At 39.1% G+C, this 27,826-nt stretch overlaps 1 protein-coding gene across 9 annotated transcripts in view; it reads left to right on the top strand.

Moving 5' to 3' along the window:
- LOC105480615 (unc-51 like kinase 4) overlaps window positions 1-27,826 on the top strand; it is a 682,911-nt gene that overhangs the window by 245,639 nt on the left and 409,446 nt on the right. For all 9 annotated transcript variants that reach the window (XR_011619999.1, XR_011620000.1, XM_071091486.1 and 6 more), the window contains 3 exons: window positions 7,544-7,595; window positions 7,695-7,839; window positions 25,961-26,053. Coding sequence is in view for 7 of the 9 variants with exons in the window: in XM_071091486.1 (XP_070947587.1) it covers window positions 7,544-7,595; window positions 7,695-7,839; window positions 25,961-26,053 (290 nt within the window). In the remaining 2 variants the exon portion in view is untranslated. The remainder of the gene's footprint in view (window positions 1-7,543; window positions 7,596-7,694; window positions 7,840-25,960; window positions 26,054-27,826) is intronic.

Genomic DNA, 27,826 nt, shown 5'->3' with positions numbered 1-27,826 from the left:
TAGGCTCATTAGAAGCAGGACATCCTGTGTGGTTGGTTCGGGGAACATTTTTGGCTTTCTCTAGTCGGCCCTAAGTTGGAAGAGTACAAAAAATACTGAAGCTGACAGTCATTGACTAAATCCTAACCATCCCAGTCTAATTGCTACGGAGGTTGTGGTGTTGGCTTCCCTACTGGTTCCTGTAGAGTTTGTGGGTTAGAGTTCTATTGTCATATATTGTCATATATAGTCTGGCTCCCACCAGTATATTCAGTCTCCCAGAAGCAAATAGCAGGCAGGAGAAGGTAAAAAGCAGATAAGTGAGGTAGAAACTCAGAGTTGGCAGTGAATCATGGGAAAGTAAATAAGCCTCTGCAAATTCCCAGAAATCTTGGAAAGGACACTAAATTGCCTAATAGCACACAAGGCTGACGGTTTTATTTGAAACTCAAAGTTTAGGGTGACCTCAGCTGATAACTAGGATACAAAAGCAAATTAGGTTTTGTTTTGTTCTAAAGAAATTGACATTCTGTACCATAAACAAATACTTTTGTAAGTTCAAATCTTTTAAAAAATGCCTTCTTTATACTAAAAAATAGTATGAATAGAGTTATAGCAGTGATGTAAAAAGTGGCCCCAAGAAAACTTTCTAGCTATTTGATTTGCTCATATATTCTTATAAGGGCCTTAGATAAACCATCTATTTGTTTGTTTGTGTGTTTATTCATTTTTTAGGGGTGGGGTTCTATGTTGCTCAGGCTGTTCTCAAACTCCTGAGCTCAAGCGATTCTCCCACCTCGGCCTCCTAAGTAGCTGAGTCTACAGGTGTGAGCCACTATGCTTGGCTATACCATCTTTGAGAATGTAGTGAGCCAGATTCAGGTCCTACTCTGAATAACTCTCTCATATAGAGAGTTCCCATATATGTCTGTTTCTAGAGTCTCTATTCTGTTCCATTGATCGTATCTAGCCCTGTGCTTATAGCATTTTATTTCCATCATAGTAAATGTGGAAACTTGTTAGAGTTAGGCATCCTTTTCCCAAACTTTCTTGGAAGTTTTCTTTTATTCTTTTTGTTGTTGTTAAGATGGAATCTTGCTCTGTCGCCCAGTCTGGAGTGCAGTGGCACAATCTCAGCTCATTGGAACCTCCGCCTCCCAGGTTCAAGTGATTCTTGCCCCTCAGCCTCCCGAGTAGATGGGATTACAGGCGCTTGCCACCATGCCTGGCTAAGTTTTGCATTTTCAGTAGAGATAAGGTTTCATCATGTTGTCCAGGCTGGTCTCAAACTCCCGACCTCAAGTGATTTGCCCAACTCAGCCTCCCCAAGTTGCTTCCAGGCGTGAGCTACTGCACCTAGTCAGTTTTCTGTTCTTCTTGATCTGCTTTCCATGTATATTACAGAGTCAATATGAGGAGTTCCTGAAAACCTTGTTAGATTTTTTTTGTGTGTTGGAATTATAGATTAATTTTCAGAGAATTGGCCTCTCTGAGTCTTCTTATTAAAAACTGCATTTTACCTTCATTTATTCACTTCTCTAACGTTCTTGCTTTCTTTATATAGATGTGCGTTGCTGACCTATAATTTTCCTTATCTCTGAAGAATTTCTTTAAATACTTCTTACAAGGCAAGTCTGCTGGTGAAAAATTTCTTCAATTTTTGTCTGTGAGAAAGTCTTCATTTCTCCTTCAATTTTGAGGGATAATTTCATTGTATACAGAATTGTAGGTTGGTGGCTTTTTTCTCTTAGCACTTTGAAATTTCATTCCAGCATGATGTGTCAGGCAAACTGAACTTAGGTAAATGGACCTTTAGTGTGAAGTTTTATGTTTATAAAAGGCCAGGAGGTAGGCTGTGTTGGTTGTTTGTGGTAGTTGTAGGTTTCAGAGACTAAAATTTCCTCTAGTAACCGAGTTGTTTTCTCTCCTGTTGTCTTTGGGTTTCCCTAAGAACTCTGTCTTAAATACCACCTGTGTCAGTTGTAAGTCTGTGTTACTATGCTGAAGCCGTGTTGATGCTGTGGTAAGGTGTTGGGGGAAGGGATGTATTGTATAGTTCTGTGATTAGGTCTTACTCTTTTAGTGAGCCTGAGTACCTAGGCTGTGACCTTCGCAAGTGCTTTTCAGCGCCCCCAACCTCCCACTGTAGGTGAGACAAGAAGGCTAGAGGGGCCTGGAGTTGGGGATTTCCATTGCCCTGGGGAGTTAAGTTCTGCTAAAACCCCATTAAGTTAGGCTGTTGTAAAATAGCTTCCTTGAGTCCAGACCTTTGTTAAACAATGCTCTGGGCATATTTCAAAATGGTTAAATTTCTCCTTCCCCTACTGAAGTACCAGGAGATTTTTTCTCCAAGTTCACCCTGAAAAGTGGTGTTGGTGGGGAGTTCCTGACGGTAACACTTGCAGAAGCATGGGGGCTCTCCTAAGGCTGGGCCTCCGAGAGTTTTTAATCTCTCAGACTAGTCCATGCTCAATCTCCAACAGTTTCAGTCAATCACCCTTTATGTTGTTGTTGTGGTTGCTGTCTCCAGCGGTGGTTCCTACTCCTGGTAAGCTGTGATTTTCTGAATTTGCTTGTCCCTCCAGTTTTGAGGATGGTGGTTTCCCTATGACTTTAATTCTTTGACCTATCTAAGAAAAGTTGTTGATTTTTAGTTTGTTTAGCTTTTTCTTTGTTGTATGGTTGCTTGTGATGATTTCCAAACTCTTTACATGTTGGTCTAGAACCCAGAAGTCCATCAACGACTATAGTACCTGTAAATATATTCATATGCGTATACACACACATATATGCACACATACATTTATATCCATATATATATTCTTGCTAAGATCACAATATTCCTGTTGTAAATGGAATTTTTTTGAATTATGTTATTCAGTTGGTTGTTGTAGGTACATATAAATGTTACTGACCATGGTCCTTGGGCTCTCAGTGCAATAGAAATTGACATGAGGCCAAAAGAGTTTTCTCATACAAGGCTTCATTGGAGCTTATGCTTGGGCATAAAGGAAGTATCATGAGAGAGAATTCCCAGACAAACTCTTTGAAGAGCTGGCTGGAAATTTTTATTAGGCAAGACATAGGAATTAATAAATAGGGTAGGGTATGCAGCCTAGGCTGGGCAAAGAACGTAAAGGGTAGGGTATATAGGTCAGCACAACTGCTTATGATGTTTATCTTGAGAAATGGGCCACCTGGTGGTCTGGCCAATGACAACAAGGCTGTCATTCCTTCCTGAGGTGGAACACTCTACAACTTTGGTTTATTTTGGATCTCCTAAGGCCAGTTCTTGGAATTCCTTAAGTAAAAGGCATGGTTAAACTTTATGGGAGCATAGAAGAACAACAGAGTATGACTAAAGCCTTGGGATTAGTGGGTAAGACATCAGTGAGGTAGCGGTGTGGGTTTTGTGATCAGTGGGAATGTATTAAAGAATGCTCTGGTGAGGGTGAGCTGAAGCCAAGCCCCATTCCTGCTGTCTCATTCCCTGCTGAGAAATTTCACCTTCTTTATGCTTAAGGAGAAAGGGCCGAAGATCTCATCTTCGGAAGCTACTTCCTGCTGAACAAGTTATTGTCCTTGCCTAACCTTTTAGGGCAAGCAGTTTTTATAAGATTTAGAATCACCTCAAAGGTAGCTCAGAGAAAGGAAAATTCAAGACAGGAAGTCAGAAGTTGTTCATGGAGGGGAAAATAATAAATGGCAAAGGTCACACAAATATAAAACCAGAAAGGACTCATTCTCGATGCCAGGTATTGAACCCAGGCAGCCATTGTGAAAAGGCACAGCCTTAGCCACTGAACTACAGCATGAGGCTGTTGTCATTGGTCTTCCCAGAAGGAAACTCGAGTAGCCATTTTCAAGCTTGCAAGGAATTTCACCTGCTCAAGATAATTGGTAAGGCTAGCCATGACATTCTTATGCATCCTTCTTTTTAATTTAAACCCTTTAAAAATTGTTGAGAATGAGAAAAGTGCTTTTCCTTTAATGATGTACTTAGTTTCAATAGCGACTCAATCCTAAAACACTTTAAAGCTCAGATGGTAATTTTTCAGGTTTTTATAATATAAGCAAGTGGTATTTCTAGAGAGGGGGTAGAGGAGGCATCTCCATGGTCTCTAAGAATTTACTGTCTGAAATAGATTTAAGATAGCAAAAGATGACAAAAGCCCCTTGGGGTGGGACCTTTTAAGACAGAACTCATCTCCAAGGGCTTTTGACACATTTGGGACAAAGAATTTGTGCTTGTGTCTCAGACTCCAGGTTCTTTCAGACTGGCTACCTGACATGAGCCTCGGAATTCCCACCTTCTGGATGCTAGATAGCAAGAAAAGGAACCCCCCATGGTCATAAGGTCAAGCTCCCAAAGACAGAAAATAAAATGAAAGGGAAACCTCATCCAGTTTTTGTTTCAAGGACCTGCAGCAATGTTTGTAACTGACGAGTCTGCCAAACAGCAGGCTTATAGGAGTCATAGGCCTTGAGACAAACAATTATCTTTACCATTTCACTCAACTGGTTTGCACAGAGAAGCAGGCCAGAAGCCTGGCTAGTAAGAAATCCTTAACCTTTTGCTGGCATGCCAGGTTTCTGGGTTCCCTTTCTGTGTAGCTTCTGGAAGAGCAAAGCAGCTTTTGTTGACTCTGCTCACTGAAGCATAGCTGTGGGGGCCAAGCTGCATTACAAGAGAAAGTCATCTTTTGTCCATTTTATGGAGGAACCGAAGGAAAGCCTCTTATCTTTGCAAGATGCCACCCGACAGTCTGCATGGGGGAATCAGATGTCAAATGAAACACACAAGAAGGAAAAATGGATCAGGACGGGAGTGACACAAACTCAGGACCCATGTGCTGTCAGTCCTCTCTTCACAAAGATAGCACCCAGGGTTTGTTGCAGGCTTGAACAGACAGACGACAAAGTCCACAGCCTTCCCTTTCCCACAAGGCGTGGCAAAGGGAGGGAACGTACTTAAAGAAAATTACAGAGCCCAGTGCCAGACAGAGTTTTGTACCAGCTGAACTGAATGACCGTTTTGGCCTGTGCTGCATGGGTGTCTGTTGAGGTTGAACCAGTGCCACGTGGGTGTCTACTGAGGCTGAATCAGTGCCACACGGGTGTCTATTTAGGCTGAAACAATGAAGTTAATGAAAAGTGAAGGAAGGGAAGGAGAAAGGAAGAAGAAAGAAAAAGAAAGACACAACAAATAGAAGACCAGGAGGGAAGGGAAAGCATTGTCTGGGGTGGGTTGTGAGGAATCTCAGGGAGGCTGGAGGAAGAACTCACCAGTCATAGCAGCAGTGAATCAAAACTTCAGGTGACTTCCTGTCAGCCACGAAGGGGTCACGTCCCGCTGTCCTGCTGGCTCACAAGCCTCCCTCCACAGAGGAGAAAAAAGTTCCCCAGGTCTGGTGATCCCAGATAAGCCCTGAATGAATATGTTACTGACCATGAGTTCTTGGGCTCTTAATGCAATAGGACATAAGGCCGACAGAGTTCTCCCGGACAAGGCTTCATTGGAGCTTATGTCCAGCGATGAGGGAAGCAGCATGAGAGAGAGAGAGAAAGATAATTCCCTGACTGACTCTCTGAAAAGAGCTGGTTGGGATTTTGTATTAGGCAAAGCATGGAAATTGATACGAGGGGTAGGGTATGCGTGCTGGACTGGGCAAAGCACATGATGAGTAGGGTGTGTAGGGCAGTGTATGTGGTTACAATGGTCATCTTGAGTAATGGGCCACCTGGCGGTCTGGCCAGGAGCATCAAGGCTGCCATTCCTTCCTGAGGTGGGACACTCCACAACTTGGTTTGATAGTTTGGATCTCCTAAGGCCAGTTCCTGGAATTCTTTAAGTAAAAGGCATGGTTAAACATTTTGAGAGCTCAGTGGAACAATATAGCATGACTAAAGCCTTGGGGTTAGCGGGTATGGCATCAATGAGGTAGTGGTGTGGGTTTTGTGATCACTGGGAATGTATGAAAGAATGCTCTAGTAGGGTTGAGCTGGAGCCAAGCCTCATTCCTACTCTGTCTCATAAATACTGTTGATTTTTCTGTATTCATCTTCTGACAAGCTTGCTTTTTTTTTTTTTTTTGAGACGGAGTCTCGCTCTGTCGCCCAGGCTGGAGTGCAGTGGCCTGATCTCAGCTCACTGCAAGCTCCGCCTCCCGGGTTCACGCCATTCTCCTGCCTCAGCCTCCCGAGTAGCTGGGACTACAGGCGCCCGCCACCTCGCCCGGCTAGTTTTTTGTAGTTTTAGTAGAGACGGGGTTTCACTGTGTTCACCAGGATGGTCTCGATCTCCTGACCTCGTGATCCACCCGTCTCGGCCTCCCAAAGTGCTGGGATTACAGGCTTGAGCCACCGCGCCCGGCCAAGCTTGCTTTTTTGACCATTTAATTGTTTTTAAATTTCTTGAGTTGGGCACTTAGATCATTTGTTTTAGTCTTACTCCTCTCGTGATATACACTATTCAACCTTTAAGATAGCTGTTGATCATGTTGGTAGTATTGATAGCAGCATATATTTCTTTCCTTTGCATAGCTTTTTCTTTAGACATAACTATAAGTTTAGAGTTCTCAAAATACCTTGGTGAAGCATGATATCTGTGCTTTGAGTGATGTGATGTGACATCACTTAGTGGAAGAGGGTGAACTAAACACCCCTGGTTCTTAGGGTCCTTGTAAAAATATTGAGATATACTATCACATAGAAATTTCCTATGTCAAGTGGAAATAGAACAGGTTAATACTAGTGGGCCACCAATCACGTATGGAGATTCTTGCCTCTGCAGGGCATTGTTTTGTTGGTATGGAGAGCAAGATGTCATTTGGCGGTGCACAGATTCTCCTGCTCTTTTATCAGTATAGAGAGAACAAGTATACAAACAATGGGAATTTTGTTTGTTGTCAGTAAAATAGTTCATAAAATGAAACAGTAGTTTTCATCATTAGATGAGCGTAGGGATTCTTTCTTTTTTGGTATTTTGGAGGAAAATACTTGTCTTTTGGGGTTAAGTTTTAAACCATATTGATTGATCTCTGATACAACTGGTAACTCACAGAGGTGGTTTGTCTAGTGGATATACATCTTTGGGGTCTATTTCTAAAAATAACCAAGACCAACTTGTCATAGTTATTTGATGTATTTGATAAAACATGGGGACTATGTGTCTCTTTTTTCCCCAACATTTTGATTGTTGTTTAGGTTAAACTTGAAGTAATGATCACCAGCTTATACATAACTAATCTGATGGTTTAATGCCAACCTGTGCCGACTAGATTTTGCATTATATTCTAAGTTCCTTTCATAGACCCTGAAGGTTTTGAGAAATTACTGTTTTGATTTTCATAATGCCATTTTGACCTGAGGACTTTTTTAGAGTTAAATGAGCTTGGTGGTTTATTAAATGTCATGGAGAGTTGAAATCCAGAATAAACTTAGCCATTGTTTTTTTCACTCCTTTGATTAGGGATTCTGTCTGTGGAAAAAATATAGATAGTGGTTGATATCAGTTTTGTGTTCATAGAGATTTGAACTAAGTCTTTTACATGTTTCCTTTTAGGTTGTTGATTATATCCTGCCACCCTTGGTGTCCTTGGTTCAAAGCCAAAATGGTAAGTGTGATGACACCAGCAAGAATTCCATTAGCTACACATTCTGTTTTCATTCTATCTCTATGGAGTCACATTCTTGGCATTTTTTTTTCTTTCAAGTGGAGTGGAGACTCTTTAGCTTGCGGTTGCTCTCAGAAACCACATCTCTACTCGTGAACCAGGAGTTTGGGGATGGCAAGGAGAAGGCCAGTGTCGATTCTGACAGCAATCTTCTGGCTCTCATTCGAGATGTCTTACTTCCCCAGTAAGTATCATGCAGTTGTATTTATGCAGGGAAGTGTAGGCTACCCAGGAAGCTTCTGTCAAACGAGGTTCAGTGATGGGGTTGGGGTCTTGATGTCCTTATATTTATACACATATGCTTGTGTACTCATTGTAAAAAAAGTTTAGAGACAGATGCAGGAACTGTTAGACTGCAGAAGACCCAGAAGAATCTCAGTTCATCTTCGAAGACATCCGTTTAAAGCTTAATCTGTTTTCTGCCAGAAGCATGATTTTGAAGTTATGCAGATTTAAAGGTGTTCATGGCTCAAGGGGTGAGGGTTATGATAGAAATCAATATTACAAGACTACTGGAACATGAAATTGAGACTTCTGGCTCTACTCAGAAATAATAGAGATACAGGTAATGCCTTTCTCCAAACTCTTGGAATAGAACTTAGGTTTAGTTCTGAGCAGGACTTTCTCAGGGGTTGGGTGGAGGTGGCAGAACAGGTAATGAGTATTCATCAAGAGAAAGGGGTTTTGTATTCTTTTACTCCATTGCTCATAGAGCAAACACACAGCAGGATGACTACTGAGAGCACCTAATGCAAACATGCGAAACCCCAAAATCTCACCTTATAGTTGAGGGGACACTGTCAATTTTATCAAAGCTAGTTCCAAAAAGTATATGCCATATGTCGATATTAAAGAAGATTTTGTGAAATTAAACGAATGCTAGATTGTATATCATGCATTAACATGCCTGCCTGATCATGGCTTTCTTCAGGGCCTCGACCACAGTCTGGGTCGGTTTGGCAGGTTTATAAGAATGACAGCCTAACTTAATGCTTCCCTCGACTGTTTCAACTTCTTGAGACCTGCTGTTCTCATTTAAAAAAAAAAAAATCATAATAAACAAACCAGATGTAATTACATTCTGATTTTGGCCAATGTTAAGAGTTTGAACTCTCTCATATAATATTAGGTTCACATTAAAGAAAACCCCAATAACTGAAATTGCCAGTTGCTATAGATGAAGCACTCAACTACTCCAGTTGGTTGAGGATGGTACCTCATAGTAAGTGTGTGGGTGTTCTGTGTCGATCCTTCCGCTGTCTGGGGGAGCCTGTCTTGATTGACTGGAGTTTGATCTGTAATGGCTTGATTTCTAGGCCAGCCTCTTGTTTCTTTTTTCCTTTTTACACTTCTGCAGTTGGTTTCAGAGACAGCTCTGATAATTAATATGTACTGTAAGAGTACTTTTGATGCCCAAAGTAAGACAATTATTTGAAACTTTGTCATGTGGAGTTTGCTCAGTGATAAAGTATCAATAAGTAACTTTTCAGTTATGTTTGTTATATGTGAGTGTATGTCTGTGATCTACACTTATGTGAATTTAATTAAAGATTATACCCTTCTTTAATGGGATTAATGTTTCTGGTGTATTTTATGCTTCTAAAAGTGTTCATATATAGTTATATGCATCTTTCTGACAAGAAAATGCCTTAAATGTAGTTTTTGTACAAAATATGATATTTAAAGGATGTGTCTTGAGATCTGGGTTCAGTGGCTCGTGCCTGTAGTCCCAGGTATTTGGGGAGCTGAGACTGGAAGATTGCCTGAGCTCAGGAGTTTGAGGCCAGCTTGGGCAGCATAGCAAGGCTCTGTCTCTTAAGAAAAAAACAAAAACAAAAAGAAAATACGTGCTTTGGATATCTGCTATGTAAAACCTTGTAGAGAGGCATTTTCAGGACTGAGATGTCTCCTCCACACAGTAGGGATCAGATTTACTCCAACAGGACTTCACTAATAGCTTTTTAGTTTACTAATAGCTTTTTTAAAGCTCTGTTAATCTGAAACCACATTTCTGTATGTCTGAAGTCTGCCCAGTTTTGGAACAGTTTGTGAAATAAAAAGTGCTAACTCTAAATCAGTGATCTTGTGTTACTCATTGAGCTGGAATAAATATTTCCTTTAGTGTGAGTCTTTACTTTTTCCAGAGATGAGGAATTAAAGAGGAAAATGTAAATGTAAACCGCATGGCAGTTCAAGAGCATTAAAAATGTAGATGAGTTCAAGCTTTTATTACACAACTTGAAATGCACTTCAGATAATGGTATGCAATTTATTTGGATGCGATGCGGAATGTTTTCAAACCTTTCAGACTGATTTGGTTGTGGTGTATAAGCCTTGGGTCTGCATTTCAGTCTCTAAGCCTTAGTTTTCTCATCTGTAGAACAGGGATAATAGTACCTACCTTAGAAGGTAATCGTAAAGATTAAATAGGATGCTTCTTTTGAAACACTTAGTACAGTGTGTGGCAAATAGTATCCTCTTGACAAGTGTTTAGCACCATGACTGTTATTATTAGGCTCATTATTTTAATCTCATTAATCTTTGAAGATTGTAATAGGGCAATAATAGTAATGGTACATACTTCATAGAAATGAATTGGCATTAAAATATATAATGCTTTTTGTGCGTTCCTGGCATATATAGTAAGGGCTCAGTAGATGTAATGTTAAAATTTTTAAAAATGAAATGTAAGTAACACATTCATTTAACCTCCTTAACTCTGGAAAACTAGAACCTTGGCAAGGAGTTTCATCTTTGAAGATAACTCTTGGTAGTTATAAGTTTAGAAATATTAATAATGGAAAATTCATGCTCTCCATTGAGTATACAAATATAATAGCTTATGAATTAAGTTACTAGAGTCCATGGGAACTATGTAGCACCCACTTCAATTTGGCAAGTAGACATATTGGTGTTGATACATTTTATTTTGTTAAAGTTTTAGCTTTCCCTTGACCTTAAACAATACTTTTGATAAAGCCACTGTGACAGCCTTTTCATGCACATGTATGGTAGGCTCTCCAGTTTGCACAGGGAAGTATTGTATTATTCAAGACTTTATTTGCAAACAGTAACACCCAATTCAAATTAACTTATAAAATAATTTATTTGCTCACATGACTGAGAAGTCAAAGACTTGTGGATACAGCTGGATTTAGGGGCTTGATTTCTTTCTGTGCTACTCCGTTTTTGTGTCTTTCTCGCCATCTTTTTGCTCTGCCTACATCTACTCTGCTTTGTTCTCATATAGGCTCCTATTCTCATCCACTTGGTAGGTAAATGGTTCCTGGCAGAGAGGGTAATCCTAGAGAAAGGGTGGATGTCTTTTCTAATACTTCTGGAAAAATGCTCAGGAAGAACAATAATTCAATCTTGTTAAGTACCATATAATACCCATGTTCCAGGTGCTTATCAGAGCTGCTGTGTAATATGAACAAAAGCTCAGTTGTAAGAATAAATATCTGTATGAGGGCTCTCCAGGGAAACAGAGCCAGTAGGAGCTGTGTGTGTGTGTGTGTGTGTGTGTGTGTGTGTGTGTGTGAAATAAAGATTTATTTTAAGAAATCGGCTCGCATGATTACAGAGGTTGAGAAGTCCCAAGATCTGCGTTTGACAAGCTGGAGACCCAGGAGATCCTGTGGTGGTGTAGTTGCTGTCTGAAAGCTGGCAGGCTAAAGACTGAAGAAGAGCCAATGTTTCTGTTCCAGTTAAAAGGCAAAGAAGACCTGTGTCCCAGTTCAAGGCAGTCAGGCAGGAGGAGTTTCCTCTTACTCAGCCTTTTTGCTCTGTTCAGGTCTTTGACTGGATGAGATTCACCCATGTTAGGGAGGACCACTTGCTTCCCTCAGTGTGCCGATTCAAACGTTAATCTCATCCAGGAACACCATCACGGCCATACCCAGAAAAATGTTTGACCAAATGTCTGGGTACCCTACTTATTGAGTAACTTGACAAATAAAGTTAACCATCACAACATCTATCATAATACCATGAATGAACTGCGTACTATTTAAATTGATGAATTAATATCAAAGAATCATTATCCTTTCTCATGTGCATGCTTTACTTTCTAAACAATGAACTTTAGGGGCCGAGCGCGGTGACTCTTGCCTGTAATCCCAGCACTTTGGGAGGCTGAGGCTGGCAGATCACGAGGTCAGGAGATCGAGACCATCTTGGCTAACTTGGTGAAACCCCATCTCTACTAAAGATATAAAAAATTAACTGGTCGTGGTGGCAGGTGCATCTAGTCCCAGCTACTTGGGAGGCTGAAGCAGGAGAATGGCCTGAACCCGGGAGGCGGAGCTTGCAGTGAGCCAAGATCGCGCCACTGCACTCCAGCCTGGGTGACAGAGCAAGACTCCGTCTCAAAAAACAAAAACAAAACAAAACAAAAAGAATGAACTTTAAAAGATTTGTTTAGTGCCTATCACATGTGGATTATAATACCATTTATAAGGAGATAGTATTTGAGTTAGACTTTGAAACCTGAGTATTACTGGATAGAAAACAGATGGGGCTGCTGGGCGCACCAGCTCACTCCTGTAATCCCAGCACTTTGGGAGGCCAAGGTGGATGGATCACCTGAGACCAGGAGTCTGAGACTAGCCTGGGCAACATAGTGAAACCCCATCTCTAGAAAAAAAAATACAAAAATTATCCAGGCGTGGTGGTGCACACCTGTAGTCCCAGCTACTCAGGAGGGTGAGGTGGGAGAATCACCTGAGCCCAGGGGTGTCGAGGGTACAGTGACCGTGATTCTACCACTCCAGCCTGGGCAATAGAGTGAGACCCTGTCTCAAAACAACAACAAAAAAAAGTGGCGAGGGGCCAGGCACCCCAGGCAGGAGGGGGATAAGCAAAGCTATGGAAGAGGAGGAAGCAGTCTAGCTTGTTTCCGGCAGAAACCTGCACATTGAGAGTCAGGTGAAATAAGCTGGAGAGACAATGTTTTCTCTCTTCATCAGTTCATTTACTCACCTAATACTAAATGTATCTTATTTCACAGGCATGTTTCTAATTGTTGGAAATATTAATGACCAAGATAGGGATAGCCTCTGCCTTTTTACAGAGCTTAGTCTCTGACAGTTCCAAGAATTTCAGAAGTTGTTGTTTTTTTTTTTAACTGAAGAAGTTTGTAAGTCATGTATGTAAAAATGTTTGCTGAAATATTAAGTTTATATTGAAGCCACCTTTATTAAACTTTGGGCCTATATAATGTTAGTAAATCTGGAGGGAGCATGTGTTGTTTCTGAAACTGTGCTTTGCTTTTGAGTTTTACAATTCATATTTTCTAAAGCTCAGGGTTTCTCAACACTCTGTGCCTTTAGGACAGTATTTCCCATGACCTACCTATTTATATCTTTCTGAACTCTAGTGCTCCTTTTATCACAATTTTAGAAATACCTTTTAATTAAGGACATTTTCACTAAGGTCAAGAAAAGGATACTTACCATCAAAACTTTTATATAACTTTAGATTCTAAATATTAATATAATACAAGAAAATTTAACTGTAAATGTCTGGTTAGTTTTCTGTTGATACATAATGAATTACCACAAACTTGGTGGCTTAAATCAATGCCCATTTATTAGGTCACAGCTCCGTAGGTGAGAAGTCTGCCACAGTGTCCCTGGGTTCTCTGCTCAGGTTCTCACATAACTGAAATCAAGGCATCCCCTGGGCTGAGTCTAGAGGCTCTGGAGAGAAATCTGTTTCCAGGCTCATTTAGATTGTTGACAGAATTTAGTTTCTTGTGTTTGTATTAGTTTCTTAGTGCTCCTGTAACAATTTATATACACCAACTATCTTAAAACAGTAGGAATTCATTCTTTAACAGTTCAGGAAGCCAGAAGTCTGAAATCAAGGCGTTGGTGGCGTTGGTTCCTTCAGGTGGCCCTGAGGGAGAATCCGTTCTGTGCCTCTGATGTCTGCAAGTGATATTTGGTTTGTGGTGGTATCACTCCAATTTGTGCTTCTGCTTTCATACGGCTTTCTCCCTTGTGTCTCTGTCTCAGTTTTTCCTCTGCCTTTCTCTTATGGGTATGCCATCACTGGATTTAGATTTAGCGCCCATCCTAAATCCAGGATGATCTTTTTCTTTGTTGTTTGTTTGTTTTGTTTTGTTTGAGATGGAGTCTCCCTCTGTCACCCAGGCTGGAGTGCAGTGGTGCAATCCCGGCTCACTGCAACCTCTGCCTCCCTGGTTCAAGAGATTCTCCTGCCTCAGCCTCCTGAGTACCTGGGACTACAGGCATGTACTACCACACCCAGCTAATTTTTATATTTTTAGTAGAGACGGAGTTGCCCCATGTTGGCCAGGCTGGTCTCCAACTCCTGACCTCAAGTGATCTGCCCGCCTCTGCCTTGCAAAGTGCTGGGATTATAGGTGTGAACCACCATGCCCAGCCTAACCCAGGATGATCTCATCTTGAGTTTCTTAACTACATCTTCAGAAACCTCTTTCTTTTTCTTTTTTTTTTGTTTTTGAGATGGAGTTGTGCTCTGTCACCAGACTGGAGTGCAGTGGAGCGATCTCAGCTCACTGCAACCTCCACTTCCCGGGTTCAAGCGATTCTCCTGCCTCAGCCTCCCGAGTAGCTGAGACTACAGGTGTGTGCCACCACACCCAACTATTTTTGTATTTTTAGTAGATACGGGGTTTCACCATGTTGGCCAGGATGGTCTCGATCTCTTGACCTTGTGATCAGCCTGCCTCAGCCTCCCAAAGTGCTGGGATTACAGGCGTGAACCACCATGCCCGGCTGCCAGAAACCCTTTTTCTAAATAAGGTCACATTGATGTGTTTTTTGGGTGTTATTACTTAGACATACTTTTTTGGGGGGCAATTACTCAACCCATGGTGCATTTATAGGATTACAGTACCCATATCTGTGCTGCCTTATGTGCCTTAAGGTACCTGCATTTCTTCTTACAGAATCCCTCCATCTTCAAGCTGAAAATGATGTGTCAAATCCTTGTCATGCTTTGACTCTGTCTGACTTCATATTTTGCCACCAGCTTGAGGAAACTCTGTACTAACTAAGTTGGTGATACTGGCCATGATAATCTTTATCTTGTGGTTCTTGTTTGGATGTGAATCTTGACCTTGCCTATAACTTGGTGTGTATGCACTCACTTCTTCCTTTTTTCAAGATAGTTGGAATGCCAGTGTCATAACTCAGTTATCTGTGTGATTAATAAGCAAAGATTTGCTTCTCTTCTGGGAGAAAAGATACCACATATACTCAGAAAATCACCATGATTTTTATTCAGCTGAGAGACAAGATTTAATTTTAAAGGTTTATGCAGAAGAGAAGAGGCAGTGTTTAATGGAACTTAAGCCCAAATTGACCTTATTAATTAAAATCAGCACCTCTCAGAAGTTTAATATCAAAGTTATTATCAATGAAATGTCAGTACTGAAAGTAGTCTTATGCTGACTATTTGGACATTTTTTTCTGAGATGTGTTACATAAGGTGAGGACATTTCTCTTTTAGTATTTATCTGTAAATGGGACTAGATTTTTCACTCAGGAAACACCATTGCTTATTATTGGGGAGGTGGAAATTTTCATACTTTTATGAATGTAAATCTAATTTGTATTAGTACTACATCGTGTGATTGTGCATATGCAGTTCAAGATCCTTCCAGTCTTCCTCACTGCCTCTTTTTTTTCTTTTTTAAATTAATTCATTCCATAAATACATATTAAGTGACTTCCATGTGCTAGGCACTGGGGATGCAATGGTTAAATTCCTGCCCCTCAGTGAGCTTACATTCCTGTGGTCAAGACAAAGCAATAAAGAAATAAATATGTGGGATGACTTTAGCTAATTGTGAGTACTATAAAGAAAAATATGAAACATTGTAAGGGGAGAGTGTGTGTCTTGGTAAGGGGAATGAGGGAGGGGCTGGCTGTTTTAGATAGCAAAGTCAGAAAAGGCTTAAGTGATGTTGCAAGCTGTGGGAAAAATATGCTGTGCGATTTGCCTGTGGTAGACTGGAACCATTTTGCCAACATACATTTTAGTTTTATATATATATATTTTTAGCTTTGAGTGTTTGTATTGAAAAGAGATCATGCTGATATAAATGTGCTTACAATATTTTATAACAGTATGACATTGAACATTTCTCTCCTGGGGAAAATGAGTACAGCCCTTCTTTTTTTGTAATTCTCTTGTGACCTGTAAAATTATCAGGGCCATAATAACTTCATAAATTATTAAGGCTTTGTTTTTTAGAATCTGAGAAAGGAATATATTCCTTACAAATTAGAATGGCATTTCCTTTTAGGAACTGGAATTTATCTATCAGTGGCAACACACTGTAGGGTTGTTTAGTTGCCTTATGAATAATGTCCAGCAAAAGTCTTGAGTTTGACTACCTGATTTCTCTGTTTGTGGCTCAAAGGACACTGGGATGCTTCTGTATTGCTTCTTTGTCTCCCTTAGCTATAAGCATTCTATGTTAAAATAGGTATGAACTTGACCATCTTTGATAGGAATCACAATAGAAAGGAGTATTTTATTTTTGTTCTTTACTTAATTTTTTTTTTAATTAAAAAAAGAAAGTTTTGTCTGGGTATGGTGGCTCACACATGTAATCCCAGCACTTTGATAGGCTGAGGCAGGCAGATTGCTTGAGGCCAGGAGTTCGACACCAGCCTGGGGAACATAGACTGTCTCTACAAAAAATTAGAAAAAATTAGCTGGGCATGGTGCTGTGTGCCTATAGTCCTAGCTACTTGGGAGGCTGAGGTAGGAGGATCACTTAAGCTCAGGAAAGTCAAGGCTGCAGGGAACTGTGATCGTGCCACTGTATTCCAGCCTTGGTGACAGAATGAGACCCTGTCTTAAAACATAAAAATTTTGGATATATTATATTTGTACATATTTATGGGTACATGTGAAATTTTGTTACATGCATGGAATGTGTAATGATTAAGTCAAGAGTATTTGGGGTATCTTATTACCCAAGTGTTTAGTATTTCTATGCATCAGTATATTTCAAGTCCTCTCTTTTAGCTATTTTAAAAGTAGAATACATTGTTGTTAACTACAGTCACTCTACTTCTCTATCAAAGAGTAGAGCTATTCCTTCTAGTTAACTGTATGTTTGTACCCATTAACCACCTTTTCTTCATTCCTCACTCTGCCTATACATTCTCCCTAGTGTCTGGAATGTATCATTCCACCCTCTAACTCTGTGAGATAAACTTTTTTGGCTCCCACATATAAGAGAATGTGGTATTTGTCTGTCTCTGCCTGGCTTATTTCACTTAATGTAATGACCTCCATTTCTCCATTTCATCCATATTGCTGCAAATGACATGATTTCATTCTTTTTTGTGGTTGAAGAGTATTCCATTGAGTATGTATCTCACATTCGTTGATGGACACTAGGTTGATTCCTGATCTTTTCTATTGTGAATAGTGCTGCAAAAAACATGGGAATGCATGTGTTTCTTTGATATACTCATCTCTTTTCCTTTGGATAAATACCTAACAGTGGGATTGCTGGATCATGTGGTAGTTCTATTTTAAGTTTTTTGGGAAGTCTCCATACTGTTTTTCATAATGGCTATATTACATTCTCACAACAATGCATAAGAATTCCCCTTTCTCAGCATTCTTGCCAATATCTCTTATTTTTCATCTTTTTCAGAGTAGCCATTTTAATCAGTATAAGATGATATCTCATTGTGGTTTTCACTTGCATTTCCCTGTTGATGTGATGTTGAGCATTTTTTCATGTACCTGTTGGCCATTTTTATGTCTTCTTTTGAGAAATATTTATGTCCTTTGCTCACTTTTAAATGGGATTATTATTATTATTATTATTATTATTATTGGTTTTTTACTGCTGAGTTGAGTTCCTTATATATTCTGGATATTAGTTCCCCTCTTGGTTGTGTAGTTTGCAAATATTTTCTCACAGTAAACAGATTGTCTCTTATTTTTTGAATAAAGTCAACAACAAACTCTGTTGACTTTATTGTGCTGCGTAGAAGCTTTTAAGTTTAATATAGTCCCATTTGTCTGTTTTTGTTTTTGTTGCTTGTGCTTTTGATGTCTTAGCTATAAAATCTCTCCCTAGACCGATGTCCTGAAGAGTTTTCCCTATGTTTTCTTTTAGCAGTTTTATAGTTTCAGGTTTTATGTCTTTAATCTATTGTGATTATATATGATGAGAGACAGGTCTCATTTCATTCTTCTGGATATGGTTTTCCAGTTTTCTCAGTACCATTTATTGAAGAGAGTGTCCTTTCCTCAGTGTGTGTTGTTGATGGCTTTGTTGAAGATTAATTGGCTACAAATGTGTTGATTTGCTTCTTAGTTCTCTATTCTGTTCCATTGATCTGTGTGTCTATTTTTATACCAATACCATGCTGTTTTAGTTACTATAGCCTTATAATATATTTTGAAGTCAGGTAGTGTGATGCTTCTAGATTTATTCTTTTTGCTCAGCATTGCTTTGGCTATTCTGGCCTTTTTTGTTTTTGTCATTGCATATGAATTTTTAGATTATTTTTCTATTTCTGTAAAAAATGACTTTGGTATTTTCATAGAGATTTCATTGTATCTGTAGATTGCTTTGGGCAGTATGGTCATTTTAATGATGTTAATTCTTCCAATCTGTGAGCAAGGGGTGTTTTTCACCTTTGATAAATCTTTTGTAGATAAAAATTTAACTTCAGATAATTTTCATCAAAAGCATCATCATATTCTACCTTATTTCTTTTACTTAATCATTGTATAATGTTTTGAGTCTGTGCCTAAATTGGCACATTTAGGTACAGTAATCTCCCTCTTTGGGTTACTAACTACCGAAATGTAAATTGGGATAGTTTGGGAGTCAACGGTAGGTAATAGAGCATAAAGATAAATATTATTTGCTCCCTCTCAATCAGGATAGTCAGGATAATTCTACTACTTCAGTTCTTCGCATATGTTTTGTAAATCTTGAGTGTTATTTAAGTGATTTCTTCTATCTATTTTAGGCTTTCATAATGAAAATTTGCTGTTGATCTAATTGAAGAGACAACCCAGAAGAGAGTACAGCTTACTATGTACAATTATATGTAACATTTATTTTGAAGTACCTACGTTTCTTTTACTTAAAAAAGTGTGTATATGTATATATACATACACGTGTATGTATATACATATATACATACCTATATATATGAGTATATATAGGTTTTCCCACCTGACTGTCCATTTTACTATTCATTTATGTATCCATTTAACTATTGATATACTTTTATCTATGTATCCATGCAAAACACCAGAGAATCACACAGAGCTCAATCACATAAAACTCACAAGACTGGGAAGTCCTGAAGTTAACTATTGTTTGATTTATACCTAATTTTATTTTATAAAGTTTTGAAGCAGACTAAAGATGTCACCTAGTTCACATTTTGAAAGGCACTGTGCAGAAAATGCTAAGAAGAATCAGCCATCTACCCCTTTCTTGTAGCAGTCTAGAGGAATGTACTTAACCTTCTCAAAAGTTAGATTTTACCTCAATATCCTTGCTGTTTGGCAGCCTGCTATTTACCTAAACCCAGAATATCTCTTTCCACACACATCTCTGTAAACTTAAGCCTCAGATCCATGTCGCATTCTATTAGATTTGCATTTTAACACATTACCTTTCTCAATTCCTTCCCTTGCTTAGAAACATTTTAACCTAAAGATTGTAGAACACATTAACAGCATTTTCCCAACTATTCAAAACTCTCAACATTTTGCTTCTTGCCTGCCATTTTAAGTTAGTATCTTCCTGCTTCATTCTATGGTTTCTTCATTCCTGGTGAGATTTACTTAGCATTTTCTGAAATTCTCTGTTTGGAACCTGTCTGTCCCCACTATTCCTCGACATTGTATTGTTATTATCTATGTCTGTGACTGTATCTACATTTATATAACACTATATTATTGGCTGTCTTATAAAATTATCTATACCTACATTTGTAGATGTACTAAAAATCATTTGAACAATTCCCAATCACTGAGTATCTAGGAGTTCCCCAGTATTATACATTATATATAATGCTGCAAAAACCATTTTTTATGGCTACATCCTTGGACACATCCTTGTTTCCTTTTGTAGAGTCTCTAGGGATAGAATTTCTGTGTTAAAATTCATATACATTTTGGCCAGGCATAGTGGCTCACTCCTGTAGACCCAGCACTTTGGGAGGCCAAGGCGGGAGGATCCTTAGAGCCTAAGAGTTTGAGACCAGCCTGGGCAACATAGTGAGACTTTGTCTCTACAAGAAATAAAACAATTAGGTTGCATGAGCCTGTGATCTCAGATACTTTGGGGTGGGAGTGGGGAGGGACCTGGGCTGAGGTTGGGGGATCCTTTGATCCTGGAAGGTTGAGGCTGCAATGAGCCATGATCTTACTAATGTACTCCAGCCTGGGCAACAAAGGAAGACCCTGTCTCTCCTCCCGACCCTCAAAATTATATGCATTTTAAAGGTATTTAAAACATTCTGCCAATTTTTTTAAACAGGATGAACAGTTTATATTACCAGCTTCCCTTTATGAAACTGCCCATTTTATTGTGCCCTTGTTAGCTCTAATTTGCATTCCTCCAGATGTCGATGACGTAGACCATTTCTTCCCCATGCTTCTTGGCCATTTATTTCCTTCTTTGTGAATTGTGTCCATTTTTCTGTGGTTTGTTTATTGATTTGCAGTAGCTCTTTATATAGTAAGAATATTAACTTTTTTGTTTTACCCACATTCTGCAAGTTATCTTTTCCTCATTTGGTTTGTTTATGGTGGTTTTGCCATTGAGAAATATTTAAATTAAGAATTTCAAGGTGGCCGGGCGCGGTGGCTCACACCTGTAATCCCAGCACTTTGGGAGGCTGAAATGGGTGAATTATGAGGTCAGGAGATCAAGACCATCCTGGCTAACACGATGAAACCCCGTATCTACTAAAAATACAAAAAATTAGCCAGGCATGGTGGCGGGTGCCTGTAGTCCCAGCTACTCGTAAGGCTGAGGAAGGAGAATGGCGTGAACCCAGGAGATGGAGCTTGCGGTGAGCTGAGATAGAGCCACTGCACTCCAGCCTGGGGGACAGAGTGAGACTTCATCTTAAAAAAAAAACTTTAAGGTTATAAGTATTTTTCTCATTCATTTTACATTTGTTATGCTAAAGAGGCCTTCTTGCCCAACAATATGTAAATATTTACTCATTTTTAGTATTCTAATAAAGTCAAAATTTTTTCCTTAAAATTTTAATTTATTAGAGATATATTTTCTTGAGATATGGTCTAACCAGTCTAACTCCCTTTCTAAATTTACTCTTTCCTATCCAGTGCTAGGTGTTACCTTTCTTTTCTTTTGATTTATAGTCGTGCGCCATGTGGGAGTACCTTCTGAGAAATGGTGCATCATTAGGCAGTGTTATCATTGTGAAGACATCATGGAATTTACCTTATACAAACCTAGGTGGCACAGCCTACTACACCCCTAGGCTCTATGGTATAGCCTTTTGCTCCCAGGCTGCAAACCTATGCAGCCTATTACTGCACTGAATACTGCTGCTAACTGTAATACAATGGTAAGAATTTATGTATCCAAACAGAAAAGATACAGAAAAAATTTTTTATATGACCACTGTTGTATATGCCATCTGTCGTTGACCAAAAATGTCATTATGTGGCACATAACTGTATGTGTATATTCTTTATTCCACCCTATATGTAATAATTATTGTGGTTGTATAATGTATTCTAGCCTTTCATGTAGCAGAATCTTCCTCATTGTAGGAACATTCCTCAAACCCTGAAGTTTCTTGAATATTCTGGAATCACTCCTTCACATTCTCAGAGCACACTCTATTGAGATGAAAATTTGAGTCTCTGACTTAATCCCTGCAGAATGGACTTCTTTATTATACAGTTCCTTCTCCCTCCCCTCAACAAAATTGGAGACACTTCTCCGCTTGACCAATTGTTTGGTCACATCCCTCAGAATATTTTCTCATGATAATCCAGAGTTGTTTATATACCAGTTTCAGTTTTCTCCCAGCTGACCTAATTGGGCACTGTCTATACCAGGCACTTGACAAGATAGGGATTTATTAATTATAGGATTGGTAATGAAGAATTAAGAGTTGGGGACTATCTCATCTTTAGCTTCTTGCCTTAGGTCCCGAATATGTGATTTTTAAAAGGGATTTTCTCTTCTTTGGAATGGATCTGAATTTAGTATGAATGGTCTTTCTTGCCTGCATCTTTCCTGTTTTGGTCTCTAGCAAAGACATTTTGGTTAGAGAAGATCCTAGAGAAAGAAGCGTGAGGTTCCAGGGCACCGTCTGGACAGGGCACTGTCAACAGTGATCTTAATCTCTGGCCAGCCTCAGGGCACTTGGAGTATTCCTCTCCAGCCCCTAGTCCATCAAAATGGGCCAGCTCTTCACTAGTCAGTCTTCTCTGAGGCCATTTCAAGAGTCAGGGCTCATCACTATATATTTTTTTCTGCTAAGTTGCATTCAAAGGAGTGCAAAACTCAATTACTAGCTGCTTTTTCAAAGATGAGCTTAATAAATCACAGCCTACTTTTGGCTTGATCTTGCTGACCGTTACAAGCCTATCATTTGATTAAACTAAAATATATTCAGTATTTGTATTCTAAACGTGCCCAATATGAATTTTGCCCATCATTTTTTCCAACCGGAGGGAAACAGAGCAATATTCTTTGGGAAAATTCTTACACGCAAGCTAGTGCAAGCTTTATTTTTCCCTCCTGTTTCAAGGTTAGATAACCTCAAACAACCTCAAGACACTTTGATTTCAGCCAGTAATGTTTCAGCAGTGTGTTTTCTTTGTCTCTCTCTCTCTCTCTCTCTCTTTTTTTTTTTTTTTAAGAGACAGGGTCTTGCTCTGTCACCTAGGCTGGAGTGTACTAGTACCATCATAGCTCACTGCAGCCTTAAATGCCTGGGCTCAAGCAATCCTCTCGCCTCAGCCTCCTGAGTAGCTAGTACTATAGGTGTGTGCCATTGCACCCGATTAATTAAAAAGAATCTTTTTCTTTTTTTATAGACAGGGTCTTACTATGTTGCCCAGGCTGGTCTCTAACTCCTGGTCTCCTGTAATTCTCCCACCTTGGCCTCCCAAAGTGCTGGGATTACAGGTGTGAGCCACCATCCCTAGCCAATGTTTTCTTTTTACATTTGGATTCTATATGTTTCAAGTCTATTTTAAGATATATTTTCCAGCCCTGTTGAGAATGTTTTTTTTCTGTTGTATTTCTAAGTAGTTGTTGTCCATATTTCCTCTTGTGATTTCCACACAAGCACGTGAATAAGACAATTACTTGGGAAGCTTTATAAAAATTCACAGGCTTGTGGCTCCTTCCTTCTGTGATTCAAGTATGTCTTGGAGTGGGAACAAGGAGAGCTAGTTATCCAGGGTACATGAAGGACTCATCAGAAGTTTCTCACTGTCACTTCAATCTGCCTGGCCAGACAATTTCCAAATACTGGTAAGCAGTGGAAGAGGATTGTTATTTTATTTCTGACTTTAATGACAGTGCCTCTCAGTTTCCTTCTTAGGGATGTATGCCATAAAGGGTTAACTCATCATGTGTAGGGTGTTCAAACTTTGCACATTCTAGAGAAACTGATCCTTGACTGCCGCCTGGGAGATAACTTCCTGGCCTTGGAATATCCTCCCTGGTAAGAGTGCCTTTGAATTCATGAGACCTTGAGCCTTGCCTGATAATTTATGGCAGTAACATTGTGAGTTATGATGGGGGCCTTGGGCTACAACACATCAGCTTGACCTCTGGAGGAGCTAGAGACTGGGACACTAAGGTCAATTCCACAAGTGATCCATGCCTACATGACCAACCTCCAGTAAAAGCCCTGGACACCAAGGCTCAGGTGAGCTTCTCTGGTTGATAGTACTTCACCAATGTTGCACACATTGCTACTGGGAGGAGTAAACACTGTACAACTCTACTGGGAGATGACAACTGGAAGCTTGTCCTGGTCTCTCCTTGTCTGTGCCCTATGCGCCTCTTCTCTTTGCTGATTTTAATCTGCATCCTTTCACTGTAATAAACCATAGTTGGGAGTGTAACAAGTTTTAAGAGTTTTGTGAGTCCTTCTAGCAAATTATTATACTTTGAGAATATTCTTACATACTCTTTACTCAAGATGGCAAGAACCTTTTATTTCATAAGAATTCGTAAAGGAACTAATGATCTCTCTCTAGTATGCTAAGTTGTGTCTTTTTTTAAACAAAATTTGAAGTAGATGTTAAATTTTATCAGACATTTTTATTATCCCTAAAGATGCTTGCTTGGTATTTGTTTTATTTATATGATAAAATATATTAACTGATTTCCTAATGTTGATTTTTTTCATTCTTGAAATTACTCACACTTGATTATACTATATATTTTATACATGGGCAAATCCTTTAACTACTATAATTTTAAAATTTAAGCAAATTTTCTAAAATATGATATTTCCTGACTTCTTAAACAGAACACTGCATTCCACTTAACATTGCCTTGACTCATTACTCCAGTTTTGGACATTGTGGTGTGTAGTGGGCTTCAGGTCCCATTTGAATTTGAGCAACTTCTTACTCTGTATTAAATGCTCCACAGGCTATTCTTTGCTTGGGGTTCTTGGGATTGATTTCTTTTGTTTTTCTTATGCTTTCAAGTCCTACTTCTTATAATTCATTGGTTGCCTTCCTGTAATAGTCCCTCTCTTCTCTTTACTTAGCTCCTTTTTAATGGTTGTGGGCTTACAGGCTATATAATTAGGCTTGTTATACAGTGATTTCCAAAATGACAGTAAATAAGCTCTGAGTAAGCATGGGGCCCTATTCTCTAGATGAAAGGCATCTGTTTTATATCATAGATTTTTAAAATATCCAGTTAGGAATTTTAGAGATATTTTTCTCCCTTTTTAGTTGTTGGCTATTCCAAAGAATTAAATAATAAAATTGGTTAGTTTGTTTGTTTATTCATTTGATGCTCGTTTATTGAGCATCTACACAGTGCTGCATACTGGAGAGTAAACCTCGAACAGGTAAGATGAAGTATATAAATCAGCCTCTGCCTAGCAAATCACATGGGAAAACAATCTTGGGAGAACTTGTTGTGGAAATTTTGATGAAAACATTTTGAGTTTTATTCTCTTTGGTAATACATTTAATTTAGGATTTTTTAAAAAAAATTTTGTAAACAAAATATTGTCATTGGCTAGACATCTAGGAACTTGACTGTCAGAGTACACCCAATTAACACTTAGCTGATAAGGGTAGCTCACTGTGCCTCAACTGTTTGAGCAGACAGTCTGGTTTATGCTGAACACAGCTGCTTTCCTTCTGGGAATCTGGAATTTTCATACATTTTAGATAGAGGTTGCCTACATGACCAGCCCCTCATAAAAACTTTGGCCATTGAGTACTCAGTAGACTTCCTTGGGCAGAAACATCACACACATGTGCTGCATTTTCGTTGCTGGGGGAAGAGTGTGCTGTGTGTGACCCCTCATGGAAGACAGAGGACATAAGGAAACTGGCACATGACATCCTGTAGTCCTCTGCGTGCATCCTTTCCCATGTGATTCAGAGATGGCCTTACAATGCTGCTGTGCTACATCTTAGCCATGCTGAGTCCTGTGAATTCTCTAACGAGTCTCTGAATGTGAGGATGTTCTTGGAGACCTTTAACACAAACGCCTAGTGTTTATTGATCTCTTACTATATGCCCAGCTCAATACTAATTGTTTTACATGGATTATCTCACTGAATCTTCCCAACAGCAATATTTTTTGAAGTAAGTGAGTATCATTATCAGCATTGGAGAGTGAAGTTGTTTCAGACTTCATGAGGTTAAGTAACCTGTGTAGGTCCTATAACTCATACATTTATTTCAGTGTCTGTATATGTTTCAGATGTTTGTACCTTATGGTATATTATTTCTATTGTTCAGAGTAGCATTTAAGTGAGAACAACTACTGAGTTGTTTTTTCTTTTGTCTTTCTATATTTGGTTTATTCTCTTATTTCAATAGAGCGTATTTGCCAGTAACTTTCTGAGAAGGGGCACATGAGAGGTAAATTACTTAAATCTTTATGTAAAAGATTTAAAATATCTTTTTACAGATATTTTAAAAGATATGTAAAAGATATGTAAAATATCTTTCTGTCTCAAGCTAAATCGATAGTTTTGCTGGATATAGAATTCGAGGTTGGACAGAATTTTTCCTACTGAATACTTTTTAAATATCTTTATCATTTCAGGTATGAGCACATTCTTGTAGAACCTGACCCGGTACCAGCCTATGCTCTGAAACTGCTAGTTGCGTTGACTGAACACAACCCAACTTTCACAAGGTACTGGAAGTTCAAATTTCTTTTTCTTGTGTCTCACCTATAAAATGAATTTTATGTGTTCTGAAAATGTTATTAAAGATGAGATTCCAAAAGACTAATGTTTGAGTTGTCAAAATCGTCATTTTTTTAATGTTTCATGGATTGTAATATCTGTCATTTATGCTGTTTTGACTCTCGTAGAAGTTTTAATTCTTATTAGAGTCGGCATACTGTGGAATGCATGCTGCTTTAAAATGGTAACTTCTCTTAAGAGATAAAACAATATATGTACTTTAAAATTGGTGCCTCATTTTGTACTGAGCAGTTTATTAAATCTCAATAGTATTTATCGACTATTATTTGCTACCATTTTATTTAGTTGACATGCTTTTTTTTTTTTGAGACGGAGTCTTACTCTATGTCACCCAGGCTGGAGTGCAGTGGCGCCATCTCAGCTCACTGCAACCCCCGCCTCCTGGGTTCAAGCGATTCTTCTGCCTCAGCCTCCTGAGTAGCTGGGATTACAGGCACCCGCCACCATGCCCAGCTAATTTTTGTGTTTTTAGTAGAGATGGGGTTTCACCATGTTGGCCAGGCTGGTCTTGAACTCCTGACCTCAGGTGATCCACCCACCTTGGCCTCCCAAAGTGCTGGAATTACAGGCATGAGCCACCCCACCTGGCTGATATATATATATATATATATATGTGTGTGTGTGTGTGTGTGTGTGTGTATTTTTTTTTTTTCTTAAGTGGTAGAGAGCTTTTATCTTTATTGAAGGTATTGAATATGATGATGCCAAATTTCTTTAGAACTAGTTGCTGGGATGTTTTTAGTTTTGTGAAGAATAGTTTGTCTGAGAGGTCCACAGAAGGGAAAGAAAGGAGAAAGGAAGAGGTTCTTTTTGCTTTCAAACAAGAAAACTACTTTTCTTGTACAGGTGGTATCTGAGGACCTTTTGGGATTTGAATACCATCTGTAGGTATAGTGCATCTCCAGAGCTACCAGTTGGTCTTTAACAAAGAACTAAATCACATAGCCCCTACCATCTTGATTTCCTCTGGTCTGGTGTCCAGTCACAGAAAGTACTGCATTATTATGAGCCACTATGACTGTTGTTACTAGTAAACAAGAAAGGCTGTTATTAGAAAGTGCTCATATCCAAAACACTCATCCCAGTGGGTGTGTCAGGACACGTAGATTTGCTGTGACTGAGTCACAGGAGACAAGTTGCTCTTGGTCTTTTGGGTTTGGGTTATGCTGGGGCTGTAGTAGTTCTCGAGCCTATTACCTTCCCTTATCCATTTCCAAAGGATGCCATGTAAATACTACCCTCTGTTCTCTGAGCCATGTTGCAAAATAATCTGGGGAGCACTAAACTAATACCCTTTTTATCTTTGCCAATTGGAAGCAAAGTGTTTGCTTCACTGTTTCTATAGCCTTTTAGAGAGCCTGAGCAATGAGCCTTCCAAATTCATCACTCAGAAGGGATCATTCTCCATTCCTGAAGAAGAAATTTAATTCTAAAGACTGAATCTGTATTAGAAGTTGCATAAAAATTCAGATAGTTATTTCTTGCCTGGACTTTGACATCATGTGCTAATACTGTATCCTAATTTTATCCTTTCATTAGATTGAACAGATTGCAATTACTTTTTTAACTGTAACTTTGGCTCATTCACGTGTCAAGTTTTCTAGACTCCTTTTCCTTCTTGCCAACTCTATTCAGCTTAATTTCCTCATATTGAGGAGAAAAACCATAGAGAAGTAGAAGCAGTTCTTTGGCCTCTATAG

Source organism: Macaca nemestrina, chromosome 2 (genome assembly GCF_043159975.1).
Source record: "Macaca nemestrina isolate mMacNem1 chromosome 2, mMacNem.hap1, whole genome shotgun sequence".
Lineage (NCBI taxonomy): Eukaryota > Metazoa > Chordata > Mammalia > Primates > Cercopithecidae > Macaca > Macaca nemestrina.
The sequence above is the reverse complement of the archived record's forward strand: the minus strand, read 5'-3'. Positions and strand labels throughout refer to the sequence as shown.